The 23,460-nt window shown below is 30.2% G+C and overlaps 2 protein-coding genes across 4 annotated transcripts; both read left to right on the forward strand.

Annotated features, from left to right (window-relative positions):
* The first annotated feature begins 5,158 nt into the window (after nucleotides 1-5,158).
* On the forward strand, nucleotides 5,159-7,918 carry LOC113865638 (protein IQ-DOMAIN 14-like). 3 transcript variants are annotated; one of them, XM_027500334.1, is made up of 7 exons: nucleotides 5,159-5,336; nucleotides 5,414-5,497; nucleotides 5,870-5,982; nucleotides 6,062-6,406; nucleotides 6,668-6,886; nucleotides 7,004-7,135; nucleotides 7,301-7,918. In XM_027500334.1, the coding sequence occupies exons 3-7, from the start codon at nucleotides 5,908-5,910 to the stop codon at nucleotides 7,916-7,918; spliced, it is 1,389 nt and encodes a 462-aa protein (XP_027356135.1). In that variant the 5' UTR covers nucleotides 5,159-5,336; nucleotides 5,414-5,497; nucleotides 5,870-5,907. The 3 variants fall into 3 exon arrangements, with proteins under 3 accessions (XP_027356135.1, XP_027356134.1, XP_027356136.1); XM_027500333.1 differs by having other exon boundaries at nucleotides 5,159-5,497; XM_027500335.1 differs by having other exon boundaries at nucleotides 5,159-5,497; nucleotides 6,077-6,406.
* Nucleotides 7,919-19,213: 11,295 nt separating this feature from the next.
* On the forward strand, nucleotides 19,214-21,816 carry LOC113865109 (cytokinin dehydrogenase 6). Its single transcript, XM_027499476.1, has 5 exons — nucleotides 19,214-20,034; nucleotides 20,288-20,415; nucleotides 20,526-20,786; nucleotides 20,923-21,185; nucleotides 21,268-21,816. Exons 1-5 carry the CDS (start codon nucleotides 19,419-19,421, stop codon nucleotides 21,587-21,589), a joined length of 1,590 nt encoding a protein of 529 aa, XP_027355277.1. The 5' UTR covers nucleotides 19,214-19,418; the 3' UTR covers nucleotides 21,590-21,816.
* Nucleotides 21,817-23,460: the final 1,644 nt, after the last annotated feature.

The following is a 23,460-nucleotide window of genomic DNA, read 5'->3' on the forward strand; positions in this document are numbered from 1 at the left end:
AGTTAAATTAATTTTTAAAAAATATGATTTTGATAATCTAAAACTTTTAAGAATGAGTTAAAATATATAAAAAATATATTCATTATATTAGAGATATAAATTTATAATAAATATTTTTTTTAACAAAATCGAACTTTTTTGGTTTTTTTATAATATTATTTTAACTAGATAACAGATATTAAAAAGAATTACTAAAAAAAGTTGTTAAGTTTTTTAAAAAATAATTATAACATTTTAAGTTTATTTTCAGTTTATGTAAAACTTTATTAATATATATCAATAATGTTAACATTATTAATAACGGTCATGTAACAAAAATTATGAGATGACAAAAATAATAATAACAGATAGTTCTAAAATCTTATAAAATATCTGAGAATTAAAAAAAAAACTACAAATTGTTTATTGACGGAGAGAAAAGGCTAGTGTAAGTTAAATCATAGTTAAGTTGATTTGATTTTAAAAATTAACTAAATTTAAATATTAATACAAAACTTGCGATAATACACCATATAAGTACTTCAAACGTCGGTAATAGTTATCCTTAGTGTGAGAGTTTAATTTTGATATATTTTTAACTAAAAGATTGCACTCAATTAATTAAAAATTATTGTAATAATTTTTTAAAGTATTTATTATAAAAGTCAATGATATAATAATTTATAATTAAATAATTTTATTATATACTTTAATTAAATTATTTTTTTTAAATTTGATATTTTAAAATATGATATCAACATTTTTATTTATTGAATAAATATCTGGTATATATTAAAATTAATTTCTTTTATTAACGGGATCCGCTTATTTAATTAGTCAACGTTTTATCTTTAGGATACTAGGACATGTAATTTTAAATTAACTTATTAATAAATAATATGCAATTTTATTATAAATTTTAATTGAATTTAACTGTCGTTATCTGGGCGACCTGGACACCAGTACACAGATGCAGAGATGATATTTTCTTTTATTTATAAAATGTTATTTATATTAGTTTAAAATTATATTTAAAAATATTACATAGGTCTGTTTTAAAAGTTTAATTATCTAAAATTTCAAACAACAAAGGTATTTTAGAATAAATCAAAACAATAAATTTTTATTAATGTATAATTTTTAATTATTTTTTCATCTCACACAACAAAATAACTTAATATTGTTTAATATATTAATGATATAATTTTTTTTTTATGAATGTTTTCACGCTATAAATTTTAGCAATACAACAAAAATTACATAGAATTTAACTTTTTTTTACAATTTTTTATTATTTATGACAAAGAATATAATTGAAAGAATATAAAAATAGTTAAAATCTTATTATTAAATTATTTCACTTCAACAACTTTATTTGATGGTGTCTTTTTATTTTTGATTATTGGCTTTTGTTTAAGCATCTATGCAAGAAATGCACCATTTAACATCGATTCATTAGCAGTGATTAGATAATTACTAGTAAAATATGTAGAAAATAATATTTAACGATAATTTTAGTCACTGCTCTAAAAAATTATAGGATTTAGTGACAATTTTTTACAACCGCTACAAAAACTACTGGATTTAGTGACGATTTTTTATAATCACCACAAAAAATATAGGATTTAGCAGCGATTTTGTGTAATCATCATAAAAAATATGAGATTTAACGGCGATTTTGCGTAACCGTCATAAAAAATACGGGATTTAGAGTCGACTTTTGATAACAAAATATAAGAAACATTACTTTACCTCCACTCATTTTCCATCACCCACTCAAAGTTACCCTTTTACTTCTACTTTGGTCTCATTAAGTTTCACCACCACCCTCCTCTTTGCCACTGTCACCTTCACTACTGTCAAGGTGTCTTTTCCAACTATGATAACTAAGTAATCTTCTATTATCTTTTTCACTTTCTTTAAAAATGTGTTAAAAATGTGAATCCAAAGAATAAAAGAAAGAAATGAGTAAAAGATAAGAACTAGAAAAAAAATGTGGAACCAAACTTTAAAACAAAGCACTCTTACTTATTGTGTAGTATAGTTTTTAAATTTTAGCAGCAGTTCAAAATCATCACAAATTTAATTTTGTGTCACCAATTTTAATGTCAATTTTATAACCGTCAAAATAAAATTTAGAAACAATTAAAACTGATATTAATTTTCAAATTTAACCCCCATAAATTAACAATTTTTTTAGTGCATCTTTAATAGTCACCTAATGATAAAGAATGTTGTTAAATAGGCAGAAATATCAATTGTACTTAGTTATTAAGTACTGGATCCTCTCAAGTAATAATAAACCCATGACACAATTTTGGTCTAAATACTATTCGAGTGCTTAAATAATAGCTTGCTTCGGCTACTTAATCCCTTTCTAAATAAAAAATTATTTGGTAATCTCAATTATTGACATGGTGTGAAGCAAATAAATTATAACAATAAATTTTTAAATTAGGAGTCTTTTAAAAATTAATTATCAAATTGGGGTTATTATTGTTAAACATATTTCAGATTTGAAGTGTTTTCTTCAATGTAACACAAATATTATCTCATAATTATATTTTATTTTTTTTAAAAGAAGTATTTTTTTTCTGATGTAAAACAATAATTTGTTAGTTGACACATGTCACACAACAAGTATTGTCTTTGTAATTCTATGAATGTAACATATGTTATGTAAGAATAGGGTTTTAAATTTGTAGGACGATACTCCTCAAAATTTGGCACGTTATAAATTATTTATTATAAAAAGTTAAATAAAAATTGACTTAAAAGTAAATTAATTATCATAAAAGGTTATTTAATAAGTTATTTTAAAAATTAATTATTAATTAAAGATTGATTTAGAAGTTAATTGTTAGTAAGTAAAAATTATAAAATTTGGAAAATAAATTAATAAACATAATTTGTTAAAATTAAATCAATTAGAATAGTAAATATTGAATATAACTAATTTTAATTGTCATCAAAATTTATTTAATTTCTTAAAATAAATTGAAAGTGTATAATATAATATTTTTATGACAAATAATTTAAAATTATATTCAATATTTATTATTTTAAATTAATCTAATTTTACAAATTATGATCATTAATTTATCTTTTATATTTTACAATTTTAATTTACTAATAATTAGCATTTAAATTAATATTTATTTAATAATAAAGTTTTTAAATAATCTATTAAATAATTTTTTATAATAATTAATTTATAATGTAGTAGTTTCTAAAAAATATTATCTCTACATAACACGTGTCACATAGAGAGTATCGTTATAGATTTACCATATAACACGTTAGGCCAAAACAACACTTCTTTTAAAAGAAATCTGAAGAAATTGCCCTTGAGTAAGGGAATATTTGTGCCATGTGTTAAAAATAACTCTATATAAATAATATATTTTGTAATAATTTTAATTTGATAATTAGTTTTAAGAAATTCCTAATTAGTAAAAAAAGCCTATAACAACATGCTTGGATTTTTTCTTTAATATTTTTTAAGGAGTAATACACTGAACCAGAATCCGAACCCGTTAAATGCACGGATTAATGTGGACTTTAAAAATTATTAATTATTATAATATTATTTAAATCAGTATATATTTATTAAAATATAATTTTTAAAATTTATCTAGAAAATGTTTGTACCTCTCATTTATGAATAATGAAGGGATAATATTTGTTTCTTAAAAATTATTTCTATAGGTTTGATGTGAAAGCGCTTTGCGGTGACGGACAAAACAGAGAGTTTATTTATATTATAAATACATATTATTTCTTAAAATTATAAATATTTTTATTTTATAAATTATTAAAAATTAATCATTTTAATCTTATTATTATACTTCACAAAGTAAAAGAAATATTTTTTTTAATAATGTCATGACCATGGTTTAATAATTTCAGATTTTAAAAGAAGTAAATTTTTAAGGATCAAATTAACTTTGTACTTATAATTTTATGATCTAATTTGATGTATTATTAATTTTTTAATTATATAACTAAAAAAATAAAAATAAAAACAAAGTGTTGTGCTGTAGAGGTAATTTCTTTTTGACTGAACATTTGGTGAGCATGACCACATTCTGATATTTTTATGCATAGTTGCTTAGAAATGATGTCCCTAAAACCTCTGATTGCACGGTTAGAGTTTGGTCATGTTTGACAACGCTAACAAAACCTAGTCGATTAGTCTATTTCCAACTAGACAACCATAGTTCATTGTTTTAACATCAACACCCAACACTGGTTTTTTAAGAAAACTTTAGGGTGACAACCATCTGCTTTTGGTTCTCTACTATCAAACCACACTCTCTTTCTTCACTTTACTCTTTTAGAAAATATGAGGTGAGAATATATTATGACAATTCCTCTTTTTGGGTCCTTTTACAGCTGTCTTCCTTTCTATTAATCCAAAAATCTTCTTTGTTTTCTTCCCCACATTCCCTACCCTCTGCACATTATGTGTCTATTGTCCACACGACTCAATTATGCACTTCCCTACCTCTCCTTACACACCTATCTATAACAATGTCTCCTAATACTTGTGGAACACTTAAACACTACATTTCTAATAATGCTACTCGTACATATTCACATTTTTATATCAGTGTAGCTGATGTGACCACTTCACACATGATTGGTTACGTGTGTGTAGGATGAAAAAATGTGTGTATATGTATATTTTCTATGTTTCTCTTTATGCATGGCAAAGTATGAAGTAATGATTATTTAAAGTGTGATTTCAAACACTAGAATTTAGTTCTAAGCAATAGTATATGATGATAATTGATAGGACAGGTGCTGCAAGGCAATGCCATGCCTATTTCTAATTTCTATAAGAAGTTAGTATATGGTAGTCATACGTATACTACATAAAGTTCTGACCCTCCTTATCAGAAAATTGACAAACATGTAGTATAAATGAAGGGCAATTGTTGCTTGCTATTTGATGATTATATGAGAGCTAAGCAAGGGACAATTATGTAATTTCAAACCCAACAGACATATGATCATGCCTGCTACAGTTGGAAAAAAGAGAGATGGGAGAAAATAAAAAAGAGAGGACCCATGAAGCTGAGAGGAATGGCTTTTAGTTCTCCTAATGAATACAAAGTGGCTATGCTTTTTATCCTGAGAGCAATGGTTGCTCTTGGAGGCCCACATTTGGAACAGGAGAAACTCAATCATGAAGATTGTGGAAGATGAAAAATGTGAATGATTGCAGTTGCACCCACATAGAAATCATAGCCACTCCACAACAAGTTTTCAGTTCTGCTCCTTATGAGGAAAGAATCTTTTGGTATCTGTGCACATTCACTGCTGAAATCCCTCCAAAGTTCCACATTCTTGAGGTTTGAGTAACTGATATATATTATAAAGAATGTTTGCTGGTTTCAAGGCCATTCCATCTGAATTTAATGAATGACAGCACTGCACTTGTTCCCATGCATCAAGCTTTCTGAAACGGTGGCTCTTGTCCTTTTTAACAAATTTATCGGATTTCAAGAAATGGGTAAGTAATTAACTTGGATCATACTCCCAAATCTGTTTCATCTTTTTCCAACTATCTTGGCTTGTGTGCATTGATGTTTAATTTACTCTGAAATCAAGGTTCTGATTCATGTACTAGTATTTGGCCTTCGCTCTTACCACTTATGCAAATAGGAATCTAATTTTATGACAAGTTCTGCAAATTGTTCTGTCTTTTTGGACAAGTTTAATGCTTGAGTTGTACAATTACGTTACTTAAATCAATGCCTGGACACCAACCAATTTTACGTTTCACTTTCACACACCTACTCTTCAAAATTGATGTGAGGTTTAGATAACCAAGAACCAAGATGTCTTCTGTATAAGAGGATGATTCATAAGGGCAAAATTTCAGATCAAAGGAATTGAAGTTGACCTGTGTGATATTGTTTAATGGCCAAGAAGAAGAGCTGGTTCAGTCTGGTGAAGAGGCTGTTTATATGGGATACACATTCAACACAAGAGAAGGTAAGTCACTAAATCTAACTTTTTTTTTTCTCTTAAAAATAAATCTTTGAAATTAAATTGTCTATTTCACATGAAATAGAAAACTTCATTCCAGAAGGAGAAAAGAAGGAAATGGATATTTGGGAGGCTAAAGACCAAGAGATTACCTTCAATTACAGCTCCACCACCATCAAAAGAAACAACCCTTAGTGAAGCAGAGGAAGAACAGAACAAGCATGCTTTAACTGTGGCTATTGCCTCAGCAGCAGCTGCTGAAGCTGCTGCTCAGGTTGCTGCTGAAGTTTTTCGACTCACTGGGGTCTCAGAATCTCAACCTGATAGAACTAGGAATGCTACTACTCCTCAATTCACATACCAATGCCAGATGGAGATCCAAGAATCTGCTTCAGCCATCAAAATTCAAACTGCATTTCGGGGTTACCTGGTGAGTTTGTTTTGTCCAAGCTATTTTTCCTTTGTTTTGTGTTAGCTTAAGACCTTTTTGCAAAATCTTTACCCTTATGACTTGTTCAACCATTTTGTGATCTCAAAATTTAACTCCAAAGACAGTAAAAGAAGCAACAAAAATTGGAAAAAAGAGAGTAGTACTAATAGGAGTACTACTTCAGCCATCAAAGTTCAGCACCTACTTTATTCTTACTCATTGAATCCTCTTATTCAGTGACTAATAAGACATTCATTACAGGCAAGGAAGGCTCTGAGGGCATTGAAGGGAATAGTGAAGCTTCAAGCTATCATTCGTGGGAGAGCAGTGAGGCGCCAAGCTATGAGTACTCTCAAGTGTTTGCAGTCCATTGTAAGTATACAGTCACAGGTTTGTGCAAAGAGACTCCAAATGGTTGAAGGGAAATGGGATTGTGCTGAAAATGAAGTGATGCAAGATTCCAAAGACAAGATAATTAGGGTGAGCATAACGAAGTACACTATATCATGGAGACTTATCAAAGTATCATTTATATTGTTGTTAACTTTTATCCTTGTATAGTGTAGAATTTGAAACAGTTTTCTTTCACATTTTCAGATGGACTCAAACAGTGAAAGAAAGTGGGATGACAGCACTTTATTGAAGGAAGAGGCAGATGCCTCTTGCATGAGCAAGAAAGAAGCAGTTCTCAAGAGAGAAAGAATAAAAGAATACTCATTTAGCCATAGAGTAAGCTCCGACCTCTTTCATACGTTTTTTCTTGGTTCTTTTTACACATTAAGGAGCTGTTTGGTTTCTAGAAACGTTTTCTGTACAAACCTTTGAAAACAAAAAACAATTCCTGAAACCAAACTGTCCTAAGATTCTCAAGCTAACCTACAAAACCCCCCTCAGAGATCAGCAGAGACAGAAAGAAGTAAAGTAAATGGAAGATGGAGGTATTGGCTGGAGCAGTGGGTAGATACACAACTTTCAAAAAGCAAAGAACTTGAAGATTTAGACTCAGTTTTTAGTTCACATTCTAGAGGTGGGGAGGAATACGGAGGAAGACAACTTAGGCTGAGAAGTGATCCAAGACAAAATCCAGTTGAAGGGTTAGAATCTCCAATACTTGCTTCAAGATTAAGATCTTTTCCTCATAGGAGACAGTGTTCAGTGGGAGAAGACAACGCATTTTCAAGCTCTCCTGCAACTCCAGCATACATGGCTGCTACTGAATCAGCAAAAGCAAAAGCAAGATCAACAAGCTCTCCAAAATTAAGGACAGGGAGTTTGGACATGAACTCTGATACATATTCACCATGCAAGAAAAAGCTATCAATTGCATCGTCTATTAACAGTGATGTTCTTGGTAGTGGTAAAATGGGGAAGATCAGTGGTTGTAACCAGCAAAGATCTCCAAGCTTTAAGGGTCTTTCAATGCCTATAAAATCAAGCCGAACTATAAAGGATCTCAGTATTAATTCAGATTGCTCATTGCCTAATTGGGATCGAAGTAGTTCCTTCAAATGAAGCTATAAATGCTGATGTTGCTCTTCCTTGCTTTAACATAGTTCCTTGTATCATGAGAGGGCTTCATTTGCCAAGATTGTTCATAAGTATGTATGATGTATATGTCATTGGATGTTATTTTGGTTGAGCATTGAACATTAATGTGACAGAAAGGAGTTAATATCTTCATTGATTGGGTGATAGTTGTATGCTCTCTATCTAACTGTGTTTCAAGCAACTTTTTTTATTATTATTTTTATTTATGATTCTCAATCTCAACCCATATTTATGTAAGTCCATAACTTATATTATTCCTAACATGATTTTTTTTATCAGACCACATGGTTGGTTTGATTAAACCGTTCTTTTGTATGCAGTAAAGCTTGTAAGACACATTTTCCGAACGAAATTTTTTCTTTATTCTAATATAAAATTTAAAATTCCGAAAATTTAAACTTTTTCCATGAATTAAAAATTGTTTATTTTTAATATTCTTAACAAGAATATTTGTGCCCCTCGTTCTAGTCATGGCCTAACCCAACTAGTCGAGGCCCAAACAAATGAAAGGACCATAGCAGGCTTTTCCTGCTTTGATGTTTTATAGGTCTGCTATATTTGTTAGGGCCTATTGTTAATGTTTGGGCCTGGTCCGTCTTTGGCCTTTGTATTTCCTTAGTTTGACAAAAAAAGAGGTGTAGGATCCATAGATTCTCTGACTATTCCTTGACCGAAAAAAAAAATTGTGACTACTGATGGCTATACAAAGTCCCAAGTTAATATTCCATCAATGAGGCGTCGTACAAATGATCGTGTCGAACAATCAAAATCACATATCAGAATCTCAAGGGGATCAGCAGTCCCTATATAAAGGAAATGATGGACGTCAAATACGTCACTCTATACACTTGAAAATATTATTGTTCAAATCCTTCTTTACTTTAGCATTGGAGTTTTCTCATAAGAACGTGTTAGAATGTTAGAACACTCCTCTACCTTCATCACCAGATTGCATACCCGCACATGACAATTGGAGTATTATCAAACTTTGCATTTATGTTATATCTTCTGCTCAAGGGCTAAACCACCGAATAATAGTATATACATTAGTGTAGAAATCACTTATTTCATAAGTTAAAAGTGACATTTTATACTGTGTTAGTGATTTTTTAAGCCAGTTTGTTAGTGTTCAGCCACAATTTATAGCTAATATCAATATTAATATGTTGTAATTAACAATCTATAGTTATCCACAACATCTGCTGTAAATTATTCTGTCAAAAGTCTCTGTCATATATTGTGTATGTCTATTCATAGGTAAATTTGATCTGTAAATATAATTTTACTCCTGATATTTACTTCTATCACATTTAGAAATGTTCATCTGAAGCCTATATAACCTAACCTCTTAAAGGCCTAACTTGGTTCGACTCATTTATTAAAAAGTCAAATTTAAACTTTTAAAAATACCTATTTAGATAAAGAGACCAGACTTAACTTTTAAAAAAAGTCTTTCAAACCTATTGAGTCAGTCAAATTAAATAATTATATTATTTTATAATTTATAGTTATTTATTCATAACAATTTAATATAAATATAATTGTTTTAAAAATATATATATATATATATATATATATATATATATAACATAATTTAGTTATAATAATGTAATAATTATAATTATATTATTAGATTGTCAAAATTAAAACTTATCATAAAAACAAATATCAATTAAAATTTTGTCTGATTTTTAAAATATCTCAATTCATTATTAGAATTCATTCTTTCTCAATTCTTATTCTAATATTTTTAATTTAAATACTTTTCAACTTCTTAACTCTAATATGATTTTTTAAAACTTTGTAGAGTTATTAAATATGGTCATTCTGAGATATGATATCTGTGAAGCCATATATATATATATATATATATATTATTAAACATAATATTTAAATATAATTACTTATTATATATTTTTTATTTTACTAATAATAAGCCTTTCAACTTGTTAGCTCGTTGGTTATTAGTTTATTGATTCACTGGCTAGTTAAATTTAAATTTTTAGTATTATTTGAAAGTCTTACTATTAAATAGGCTACTAAATATGCTATTGGGTTAGGTCATATTTATAAAAAGGTGAAGTCAAACTTAAAAATTTAGCCTATGTTAGGTAATAGGCTTAGGCTCTAGTGCCAAACCCATTTAACCTTCAATCTCATCCATTCTCATTCCTAATCACATTGATTGGTAAACCAATTTACATATATTCAATATAATAAGATTTTTATTTGTGAAAATTTAAATTTTGTTGAATTTTTTTATTTTTTTCAATTTGATATGACGCGTTATGATAATAAAAGAAAAAGAAAACATTTTTAAATTGTTTATAAAATCAATGTAAAAAAATATTTTACATCAATTAAGGATAATCAAAGTATAAATTTTATACATTAGTTGCAATATACAAAAATTGACAGGAAGTTTTAATAAACACTTTTTGTTGAGTAACCTATACAGAGATTAGAACTGGTTATATTAGAGATTGGATAGAAATTTGTGATTTTGATTGAATCTGCAAATGAAAAATACATAAACTTTTGTTAACTTTGTACCAAAACAAATAGATTAATAAAGATGAAAATACAAAATGAAGCATGAGATATTCATTAGTGACGTACCTAAATTAAAAAAAAGTTAGTATTCATTGTACTCAAAATCATTAATAGAAGTTTGAGAATGCAAGGAGATTTGCACTTTTGATTGAGTATGCAAATAAAGAATGCACAATATTCATTAATTTTGTACTAAAACAAATGAGTTAATGTATACAAAAACATATAATGAAATTCGACATATTTAATGATGTATCGAAACTGGAATGAGATTAGCATTCGTTGTACCAAAAAAATGCAAACAAAAGATCAAGATTGTAAGACAACTTTATTTTTTATTAAGTTTATAAATAAAAAATATGTAATGTTTATCGATATCGTACCAAAATAAATAGATTAAAGAAGATGAAAATACAAAATAGAGCTCAAAGTATTCATCAGCGACATGACTAAATTGGAATGAGATTAGTATTCATTGTATCCAAAAACACAAAAAGCTTGAGAATGCAAGTAAAGGTTAGTTGTCTCCAAATTTTGCTTGAAATTTTTTTTATCATATTTCATTGTTGCATCTAAAATTTTATTTTTAAATTAAATTTTACATTATGAAATATACTCTTTGTAATACACTTCTTACTGTTAATTAAAAATTATAAAAATTATATGAGTTTTAGTCTTTCTTACTCCTAAATTAATGTTTTTTTTCATAATTTTTTTTGTTTTCAATAAATTTTAACTAATAGTAAAAAGTGTGTTAAATAATGTATTACTAACTTTTCTCTTTACATCTATTAAATACTAATCGATCTAAAAAGTTATTTTTTAAATTACATTTCAGATCAGCTATGTAAGAACTAATATAAATAACTTTATAAATTAATTTAAAATTTAATCGATTTAAAAATTTATTTTTAATGGTTTAACGATTGATATTAAAAATTTTCTATTATATTTTTAAAAAAATGCTATTGACATTTTTATTTTTATTAGATGGATTAATATTAATTGATGTAAAAATTTGTCGTAAAAAGTTTTATTTTTCCCTAGTGATATGTAAAAACATTATTGCTACTTTTACATCCACGTTATTTGCTATATGCTATATTTAGAATGATTCAGAATCCTATGTATCTATGTATCTAAAGCTAGCAAAAGCAATGTCTATTACATTGTTGGGTAATTTTTTTGTGTCCATAGAATTTTTGCCAAGGCAGTACAAAGGCGATTGGCGAAGTAAATCAAGCTTTATATGACTTGAAAACAGCTACACCAATTTGCCATCTACCTAATCCATCCATCAATCTTAATATATATGGTATTTTTTTCCCCTTGACGGCCTTTTTCTAAGTTTACGCTGAAGAATGAACACATTCAATTCGTATTCTATAGTTTCAAAAACACATAAAAATAGCTAAAAAAATCAAGATCAAAGCATAAGAATATGAGTCTTTAACTAAGATTATTTAGATATCAATTATTGGGGCCAGGAACGAAAATACATAACATAAATTAAAACATACTACATATCATGAAAAATATGAAAATGTGTTATCAACACACACTCCATTCTCAAGAAACAAAAACAATTAGAACATCTACATCGGTGAAACTCATTGTATGATTCAAATTTTAATATGAAAGAAGATATCTGTGCACCAGAGTCATGTGTTGGGTAAGCAATGACGGCTTACATAAGATACAAAAGACAACTTAAGCAATTACGTTAAAGTTGCTATTATAGTTTTGGTAAGTTGAATTAATCCTTATAGTAACTACATAGTACACGCATAACTGAAAACATGATTTGTTTGACGATTCTTATCACACGTGGAATGCTAAAATGAGTTGGCTAAAATTTAGTGCTGAGGTCCACGGTTGTATAGAAGATCCATGTTCTAAAGTTACACGGTTGCACTTTGCACGAATAATTTGATACGTGAAAGCGAAGGTGTCGACCACTATGGTTATGACTTTGAAGCATATATGGCTTCAACGACTCAAGTATTGGTCGTTGGACTTAGACCTAACCAACATATTTCAGATCATATACATTAGTTTCATGAGACAAGCTCAAGCCCCACAAACATTTCAACATTGTCATATGAGAAATTGACTCGTGAAGAAATACAATGACCTATTGGTGGTTGCATTTTAAGAAGTCATTCAAAATAAATATATATATACACATTTTGTATAGTATTAAAGTAACATTCTCATTCTAGAGGGTCTTTAGGGATGTAATTTATTTACGCGTTGAAATTTGAGAATGTTCACAAGTCACTACTAATTCCATTATTATTCGAAAACGACACTAGTTTAGATCATTTATATATGCAACTTGTCAAATCTGAACAAAATTAGAGTTTGACAAATTGAATTGATAGATTGGTCCATCACTACTCACTACGCTTCTTCTGTGTTCAACACTCATTAGTTGCATGATGGACATTCACCCACTTTATGTATGGTCCATACTACTTGGCATCGATGTCTAAACCTCGTGCATAAAATGGCCTTGCACACTTATATATATCTACAATTCTTTCTTTATTTAATGTCTTATAAATAATCACACGTTTGAGGAGAGAAAGCATTTTCTAATTCACTTCCCAATCAATTTAAACATGGCATATATACAATGACATGCATACCCGCCAAATTTGCTGAATGCATGCAAGGTCATAACCGACATTATTTCCCATTTTCTTATTTTACTTTTCCATTTTTCAGGTGGCGACTGTTCATTTCTAGTGTTTGTTAATTAATATAATCAGAACATTCATTCATTGATCTATGAGAACTTCCTGAGAAGTTGTCAAGTCGAATACCATGATGAAACATGGAATACCAAAGTGGTCCTTCTTGATGATAGATAAAGAATTTCCATTACAATATTACATATATATGATATCAAAACGCTAAACATATTAAATAAAAACTGGTTAATTTGCTATGATATATGACTGAAACAGAGGATAAATCTGTTGTCCTATCAACAACAGAACATATTCTAAATGGAAATATAAACGACAAGCCAAAGGTGGAAAGGTGGTGACATTCGTAAATGGCAGACAGATCATTTCACTTCATTTGCTGAGTAAGTATTGGTTTTTCTAATGATCTGGAAAAGAATTATGTACAGTATTTTATTAAAAATGGATAAAATATTGAAAAAAATATATATTTTAGAATAATAAATCAAAACAAATTCCTCTATCAATAATCTAATCAAATACAGTGATGTAATGTGTATAGTTAATTTATTCAATAAGAGGTTATGGGTTCAAATCTTACCATTTGTACGGGTAGAGATTATTCTTGAGTTCTTTAACTCTAAAACATCCACTTTTAAAAAAATCTAAATAAATACCAAATAGTTTCACCAGCCACTATATGTGAATTTTGGTGAAAAAAATATTAAAAAAGAATTTTTATAATATTAAACCATATCTTATAAAAAAAGTAAGTTTTCTTTTAACCTAAGTCGTCAATTCAATTGCTACAGATGAAGTAAATCAATTATTAGCTCATTGAAATTATTGGAATAAAACAGATAAAAATATTAAATTAATAGATAATTAAAAGTCTATAGGGACATCAAGTTTTTTCCAGTATTCGGTCCTTACAGCCTACTTTATTTTTTGGACATATGTCCAAATGGCTAATGGGGACCTCATGTTTCATAGTGAGTTCCACGCATGATATTCTCATTTTGATGCAACGAGGATAACAAAGACATTCATAGGGGCAGGAAAAAATCACAAGAGACAAAATGCAAAGGGAGCACAAAAAATATGAATAGCTGGACAAACAAAATTTTATTTTTTAATCTTTCCAAATTCTATTTTAAGTTCCCACTATTGAAGAATGGAAGGGGATGTTGATACTTTTAATTAATTTATATCAATTTATGATAGGATAATAATATCTATCCTTTTTTTTATCAATACATTCTACTTAAATTTTAATAAATAAATTCAAAATATTATAAAAAAAACTTAATGCAATAATATATATCATTTATATAATTTAAATAAGATATATTCATAATTTTTAATGAAAAAAATATTTTCATTTTTTAATCAATATTATAAAAATATTTATCAATATTCACCTTAAATGTAATTTTCTTTTCTCATCCTTTTTTGTTCATCTTTCTTTTCCTTTGACTTTCATGATATTTATGAATGTATACATTCCTCCTTCTCCACTATCAACATCTCCTTCCTTGCTCGATGGAGGAGGTTTCAGCCCCTTTTCCATTTTCCAATTTTATATGGATATTGTTGGAAGTTCCTCTACCTATTTTAGAACTTTACATTCCTTAATAAAGATAAATTCTAATGTATTCAAGAAGTAATACTCCCACTTTAACAATACTTTTTTAAAACAGATATTAGTTACTATATTTATAATTTTTAATACATTCTTAATCAATGAAATTTTTAATAACAATTTTCCAAAGTAACACTAATCAGCTTTAGACAATGTTTCTTAATATAATAACGTATATAATTATGTGACTGTGCTAATTTATTTTTTAAGGTGGAATGACGTGATACTCTTATGATACCTTATAATATTTTCTTATTGTACACATTATCCAAGTCAAAATGTGTCCACTAAGCTACTTCTAGGCTATTAATTAACCTAGCTCAATTCGATGTGCTCTCCATGTGTTGTAAAGGGTTGTGTTAATTATGTGAGAACTAGCTACTGCTATACTAACATGTCTAGGTTATAGCAGGCTAGTATATGTTGGGATTAAGCTTTTATAAAATGAGTTTATTAGAAAAATGTTTAAAAAATAATTTATTTTATTTTATTTAAAATATATAATATTAATTTATAAATATTTAATCACATTTTTTTTCAATTTACAAATAGTTCACTTTTAGATAAACTTTTTTCATTATAGGAAAACTCTAGTGCCGATTGTAAGCTATGGGGATACTTTAAAAAAAAAAAATTGTTTCTTTTAATTTATGCGATGGGTGCATATAAAAATTTATATGCAACAAATATTTATTATATAAAAATATAAAATTACTTAATACCTACTTTTTAAAGTAATTTGAAATATTTAATACTTTTTAGTAAATGTTTTTAGAGAACTTAAAATAAAAACTTAATAAATAAAGTCTTAATATTTTATAATTTTAAAATATCAATATATTTTTATTATATAGTATTAAAAGAATCAATAGAACAATACTAAACGAGAATATAGTATTAGCCCAATAAAGGATTTTTTTTTTTTCTTATTTATGTTGCGTAGGTGTTAGAAGATAGTGGTGATGAACATGTATTATAATTGGAAGGAAAAACCTACTTTGTTTGTGAATTTTGAGATAAACCACCATAACCCCACCATGGATTAAGTACTTTGACTTATGAAACTTTCTACAAATGGGAGTTTGCTTAGTAAGCCTCATTTAATATTTAACTTTGTCATGAAACATCCTGTAATCATAACAATAGAAAAATAATAACTGGTCAATTAGGTGAATGGAAATCGCTGGAATTTACTTTGTAGTCTATGCTGATTATATATCTTGTGTCTTTGCTGTTGTGTCTTTTCTCAATAAGAATATACTCTCAACTCATATTCCGACTTTTTAGAGTCGTAAATTTCAGCCTCAAATGTATTAATATAATCGTCATTGATTCCTGCAATGTAAACTGAACATGCAAAATGTATAATTGTATCCATATTGGTAAACTTTTGTTAATTTTACTTATTCACATTCATCCTCTTCAACTTATTAATACTTGAAATCTTAAAACTGTTCAAATTCTATCAATACGGTGGATATAATATGTTATATATTTAGTTTTTAATGAAAATTAAAAAGGGTGATGCTAATCTTAACAACTAATTAATTCTCACAACACTGAATTTTGTATAACACATTTTTTTCTCTTATCTCTCTCTATCACTTGAGATATCTTGTTTCACATTTTCGTCTCTTTTCTCTTATTGTAAAATATGTTGTGAGAATTAGTTAATAGAAGAATATTACTTAATTAAAAAATATATTTTCACATTTGACAGAGAAAGAGACTTGTAATTTCTACATTGGTGATGATGAAGTTTACTAACGACAACAATGGATAAGAAACGATTTAGCATTGGTATTTAATCTCTATGCTTGGGATGAGACAAGGAAACATATGTTAAAGTGCAATAAAGTGGGATGTGAAACATGATAAGAATAATATTATAAACTAAATCAATTGTGTCCTACGGACCCGTCTAAATACAATTATTTACTTCTCCATGGCAAGATGATGAAGGTTGAGAGCACCCTTATGTGTCAATGCCAAAGGCACCTGTCTCGTTTTTGTTGTTGGAAACTTATCCTATTTGCCATATTAACATTTGTCAATGAGGAAATTCATGGGTATGCTATCGAATACTCGAAATGAAACTGATGTGGCATTCTTGTCTTATTTTGTTAATAAAATGATTTAAAAGAGTGTGATAATGGAAACTGTAAAAGATTATCGCCGCCCATTGATTGTGAAACATGACAATTGTTCAGCGTTCAAAGTCTTCATATTTTACATTGTCTAAAAGGGGATTTTGCTCTCCAAAGTCTAAGCATCAATGGTCACTTAAGGCCCCATGATGTGGCTATCACTCACTATACGTGTTATGAGTAGCTCCACATGATAATTACTCTACTATAACAATAACTTTGTTTTCATGTCTTTATTAATAGCTGGTTTCCTTCTAAAAAGCAAGTCATCAAAAGGATTAGGCTTTCAACCACAAATGAGAAGACTATGTCAATTGCGTTCACATTTTCACACTAGACACTACTATGCCCTTCAATAGCCGTGTGCTTGAGTCTATTTCTTACAACCTTAATTTAATATTATAATTTTTTTTTTATCAAATTGCTTTTCATGTCATGATTAATGTCTCTTTCATTCCAATGAGTCCTTTAATAGATTCCGTGTATATTTTCTACGAACGAAAACGAGTTCCTCCACTATCCTCCCAATGATGAAGCCGTCAAAGCCCAAAGCAAGGCTATTCACCCATAATCCTTTTATGTAATTGAATACAGGTTATGAGATACGTATAATATGGAAGGCCAACACTTCCATTAACTTTCATTGTGGTGCCCCTTTGTATGATCTAGATCCTAGAGTCTAATTGGAGTGGTCTTTATATTTGACGTGGAACTTGGGCAGTATCCAAGTGTTGTAGAAGAACAAAGAAGTAACTAATAAAAAGGCACAGGCCAAAATGAGTAAATTAGATATAACTATAGAAAAAAAAAATAAAAAAAAAAAAATATATATATATATATATATATAACTTTTGTGTAATACTATCGTTGGTGTTGTTGTTCAGTCGAGTTGTAATTTCATGCACCTTAATAACATGCATAATAAAAGTTGACATTAAATATTAATACACAGATATTAAATGTCCATCCACATTTATTGAACTGAAACTCTAAACTCTGATCGGAGATCAGTAGTATCAGCACATGTTGGACTACACTTAAGTTTGTTGGAAAAAGACATTGTTTAGTAACACAGAAATAATGTATAGAATCCAGAAAAATTAAATAGAATATGCTCAGTGCAACTTCTGAATGAGAGACTTGCAGAGGAAAGAGAGAGAGGTAGAGAAAACTACAGACTATCAATTATTGCGTTTATGTTTCTTTGTGAAGAACATGAGACATGGATGCTGCAGTCTACAGGCTATTGCCCATTGGTGAATGTTTCCTAAAGGGAGCAATGGAGGATTTCCAGGACCACATATCCCATCGATGACCCGATATTATTTCAACACAAGATCACCAAAAGCATTTTTGCCAATCTAATGAAGTGACAATTTGATTTGGCGATAATGGAGGTAAGATGGTACTCTATGAAGCTTCAAAATTTCTCATTGGACCAAGATACTAGTTGCAATGAAAAGGATAAAGTTATGGTAGTACAAATAACAAGTAAAAATAAAAAAAGAAGAAGAAAGTATTGGAAAAGAGAATCACTCAAGACTTGTCCAATAGCTTGGTACTAAAGATTCTACACGAGAGCAGAAGCAGAACAGTGGTAGTTGTGCATAGTTGAGTTAGCATTGTTTCATTTGTTTCTCTGAAGCTGCCACTCCCATTTTCCTCTTCTTCTTTCTTTTCATGGCCTACAAGAGAGGTCCCTACAATACATGACAAATGAATGAAGCATCACGTGTCTCATGGACCAACACATACCCCACCAACTTCATCTCTCACTTTCATTCTCTAATGAATTCAAAGCAACCCGCGAGTCCTTCTCATCCAATCTAATAGCAGGATACGCGATGTTTACATTCCCACAGTAGTGGACTCAACACCTCAAATTACGTGTAAGGTAGAGACAGAAGTGAAGTGAGGGGCAAATGAGAAATGCGCACTGTGCCACAAGCAAGGACTTATTTCTAAATTCGGAAAAGTATTCTTAAACTGGTCAATGAACAAAGATTTGAAACATGTCTTTCCCTCGTGTTAAGATGTAATTGTGGTTACCACTGTTTAAGAAAAAAAAAAGTTGAAGATTTGTGAGATCTCTCTTTGTTGTTACTTTTCCTATTCAACTTGGCTTCTATATGATGGCTTTGGCTTCTCTTTAAAACAAACAAGCTACACCATAACAAAATCCTAAGACTCTTCTACTTCTTTCCAAGTTGGCAGTCCTCATACGCATTCTCTCATAAGTCATAAGTTATCTGAAGAAGGGTTGACTCAGTCATCCAAAAACTACTTTAAATTCTGGCCCAAACCTCAAGTTCCTCCATTCTCCATCGCTTCCTCCTTTTACTCGTGCTCACAAAGAAACAATACCTACAAGACCAAGCTGTTTATTCCTTCAACTACTATCATATAACACTTTGATAACAGACAAAAGAATGAGATACCCATCTCTTAGCCTCGTTGGAGAAGACAACATTCTACTCCTCACGATCTTGTTCCTCAGTTGCATAGCCATTCAGGTTAACTTGTGTCTTTCGAGTATCCCTTCACCACTGAAAGCACTTTCCCTTGGGGGCCATTTGAACTTTGATGAAGCTAGCCTTAGCCATGCAGCGAGGGACTTTGGGAACAGGTACCAATATCATCCAATGGCAGTGCTGCATCCAGAATCAGTTTCTGATATTGCGGCCACCATAAAGCATATATGGTTGATGGGTCCCAGTTCACAGCTCACAGTTGCAGCAAGGGGCCACGGCCATTCACTCCAGGGCCAAGCACAAACTCATGGAGGAGTTGTTATCAACATGGAATCACTAAAAGTCCCAGAAATGCAGGTACATGTGGGAAATTCTCCGTACGTAGATGTCTCAGGTGGAGAGTTGTGGATAAACATTCTGCATGAGACTCTAAGGTACGGGTTGGCTCCAAGATCTTGGACTGATTACCTACATCTCACGGTTGGTGGCACTCTCTCCAACGCTGGTGTCAGTGGACAAGCATTTAGGCATGGTCCCCAGATAAGCAATGTTCAGCAACTGGAGATTGTTACAGGTTTGTGTTGTAAATAAAAACCATCTTCTGAATACCACCATATGACAGATGAGAATGAGAGTTGTGTGATTTCAGCGGCTACTGTTTTGTCTTTTCTGAACTAATAATTTATTTGAACCTGAAATAGTGGCTTCTCCCTAGTATTCCTTGTTGATAACTTATAAAAAAAAGTATCCAATTGTTATGTTTTAAATAAGTTTTCGGATAAAGAAAATAATGCTTTCTCTTGTGATGAATAAATGAATGATTGCAGGAACAGGGGAGGTGGTAAACTGTTCCGCGGAGCAAAATGAGGAACTCTTTCACAGTGTTCTTGGAGGGCTTGGCCAGTTTGGCATTATAACCCGCGCAAGAATTATCCTTGAACCTGCACCTGCCATGGTAATGCATCAATGACTATGCTAAAAAAGCAAAGTCTATTTTATTGTTTTGGGAGCACCCCATCGATTGTGATTACTGAAAAATTCTACTTTTTTTGGGAATTGGACCAGGTAAAATGGATTAGAGTGCTGTACTCAGATTTCACAGAATTCATAAGGGACCAAGAGCGATTAATATCTGAAGAAAACACGTTTGATTACATTGAAGGATTTGTTATAATAAACAGAACTGGCCTGCTAAATAATTGGAGATTATCGTTCAACCCACAAGACCCAGTTCAGGCTAGTCAGTTCAAGTCTGATGGAAGAACTCTCTTCTGTCTTGAATTAGCCAAATACTTCAACTTGGAAGTAAACCATGCAGTAAGCCAGGTACCTTGAGAAAAACTCCATCTCAAGATTGATTTTTTTATGAGCATAAATAGATAATTAACAACCCATGTAGTTAAAGCTTTTCTTTCGCGAAGGAAAAAAAAAAGCTACATCAACACCTTTGTTTTTTGTGCAGCAAGTTGAGAAACATTTGTCCCGTTTAAGCTACATCCCATCAACCCTTTTTTCAACAGAAGTCACACTCGTAGATTTCTTAGACAGGGTGCATGTATCCGAGGTCAAATTGCGTTCAAAAGGGTTGTGGGATGTTCCACACCCTTGGCTCAATCTTCTAATACCCAAAAGCAAAATACACAACTTTGCTGAAGTAATCTTCGGGAATATCCTAACAGAAACAAGCAATGGCCCCGTCCTTATCTACCCAGTAAATAAATCAAAGTAATGGTTCTTTCAGGAAACATTAACTCAAACTAATCTTTTAGCCGTCAATAGTTCAATAATGACAAGTAATGTTTTGCAGGTGGGACAACAGAACTTCTGTGGTTATTCCAAATGAAGATGTTTTCTATTTAGTGGCATTTCTTACATCTGCAGTACCTTCTTCCAATGGGACTGATGGGCTTCAACACATACTAAATCAGAACAAAAGAATCTTAGAATTCTGTGAAAGAGCCCATCTTGGAGTGAAGCAATATTTGCCCCACTACAATACACAGCAAGAATGGCGGGCCCATTTTGGGCCTCAGTGGGAGACTTTTCTGCAAAGAAAATCTTCTTATGACCCATTGGCAATACTCGCCCCAGGCCTACGTATATTTCAAAAAGCAATAACCTTCTCATGACCACACCCTCCACATTTTATTATTAATAAATCTGAAAATGATAAGTCCCTCATGACACACACACATATATATGGGAAAATGAAAATTGTTTTATGCTAAGACTTGTTTGGACACAGACCATACAGAACGCAAAGGAGGGTTATTGAATATTGGTAGTAGAGAAAAAAAAAAGGAGAAAAAGAGATTACATATTGATGAATGGTGAGATTTGTATTCTTGGCAGGTCAATAAGAAAATTTGTTTATGTATGTATGATTACTGATGCAAAAGTTGCCTTAATGGCTAATGCTGAGTGTAGCACTCAGGGTCCGGCTGAGAAAAGGTCAACAAAAGGAATCAAATGTTTCAGATACTTAATTATTACAAGGTTTCAAAGAACTTAAGAATATATTGCCTGCGCTAGAACGAATGTATACATCAATTTTTCTAACACAAACCCGTTTTTTTTTTCTCTTGTAGTCAAATTCAATAAGAATATAAATACATGTTAATATATTCGCCACAAAAAACTATCATCAATAAGTTAGAAGAAAATACAGATATAAAATGCTGAGTAACAAAACATTATTCAAGTGAATTGCTGAAAAATGACATAAAAATGGATATGCCTTAACAGTCAGCGAGAGCAGCTACAAAATAATGATACCATCATATCACTGAAAATATAGGGCATGTGAGAGCAATAAATAATTGAAAAATCCAATAATTGTAGCATTAATAAAACTATACACTCATAACACAACACAAGTCAGATCTGGATCGCCTGCAGTTTTGACGGGAACTGAAGGCTGCAATTTTGGATTTGTTTAAGCAAAATTTTTTGACTTAAGCAAAATTTGGTAAAAAAATAATTTTACTTTAAGCTAAAAAAAATTCGCTTAAACTAATTTCGCTTAAGACAGAAAATTCGCTTAAACGCAAGCAAAAATATACTGTAACATCATCTTCTTTCTGCATATCTGAATTCGTTTAAGCGAAAAAGAAAATATTTCCTTTTATCTGTGTTTCCTCTCTTATCTTCTTCTTTCAATTCAGCTACTCTCTTCCTTCCTCCATTTCACTCAGTCCCTATCTTTCCTCCCCCTTCCAATCTCTTCTTCCTTGGGCTCACTCAATCTCCTTCTCCCTCTCTTCTCATCTAGCTCTCTTCTCCCCTTCACCCCTACTCATCCCCTTCCCCTTCTCTCCTCATCTAACATTTTTTCCTTCCCTTTATTAGCTTTTTTCTGCTTTTCTTATCTCTTGTGTTCTTGTCCCATCTTTAGTCTCCCTCTCGGCCTCTCTTTTTCTCTTTTTCTTCTAGTTTTTTTTGCTGTTCTCTTTAAATTCGCTTAACCAAAATTGATTTAAATGAATTTTTTTTTAACTTAATGTAAAATTTTTTTTTACCAAAATTTGCTTAGACAAAAGAGTTTTGCTTAAGCAATCTAAGACTGCAGCAGTTCCCGCACTGCAATGCAGGCGATCTAAATCCACACAAGTCATTGTCTACTTGAATTCTTTCTTGTACGGCAGCAACCACGCATAAAATAATGGTGTAAATAATTAACAACAACAAACCTAGTTTGCTTTGAACCCCTGCTATATTCATTGTACTTTGTCCAAAAACTCAGCAATATAGGTTGAACTATATGTAGCGTTTATTTTACTGTCAGAAGAAGAACAAAGATTATAAGGATACATCGGAAAAATTAAAAAACCATCGATGGCCTCTATTTCAAGCGAAATTAATGAAAAAAAAAAGAAGTAAAAAGTTCAATTATTTCTTAAACCCAGTCACTACCTTCTGTATTTTGAAGTCGTGCTCATTCATGCTTTAATTCTGGGAATGATTAACTTTTAAGGATTTTATTATCCCTGCTTTTTTAACT

This window comes from Abrus precatorius, unplaced genomic scaffold (assembly GCF_003935025.1).
Source record: "Abrus precatorius isolate BTA unplaced genomic scaffold, Abrus_2018 Scaffold4, whole genome shotgun sequence".
Taxonomy (NCBI): Eukaryota; Viridiplantae; Streptophyta; class Magnoliopsida; order Fabales; family Fabaceae; genus Abrus; species Abrus precatorius.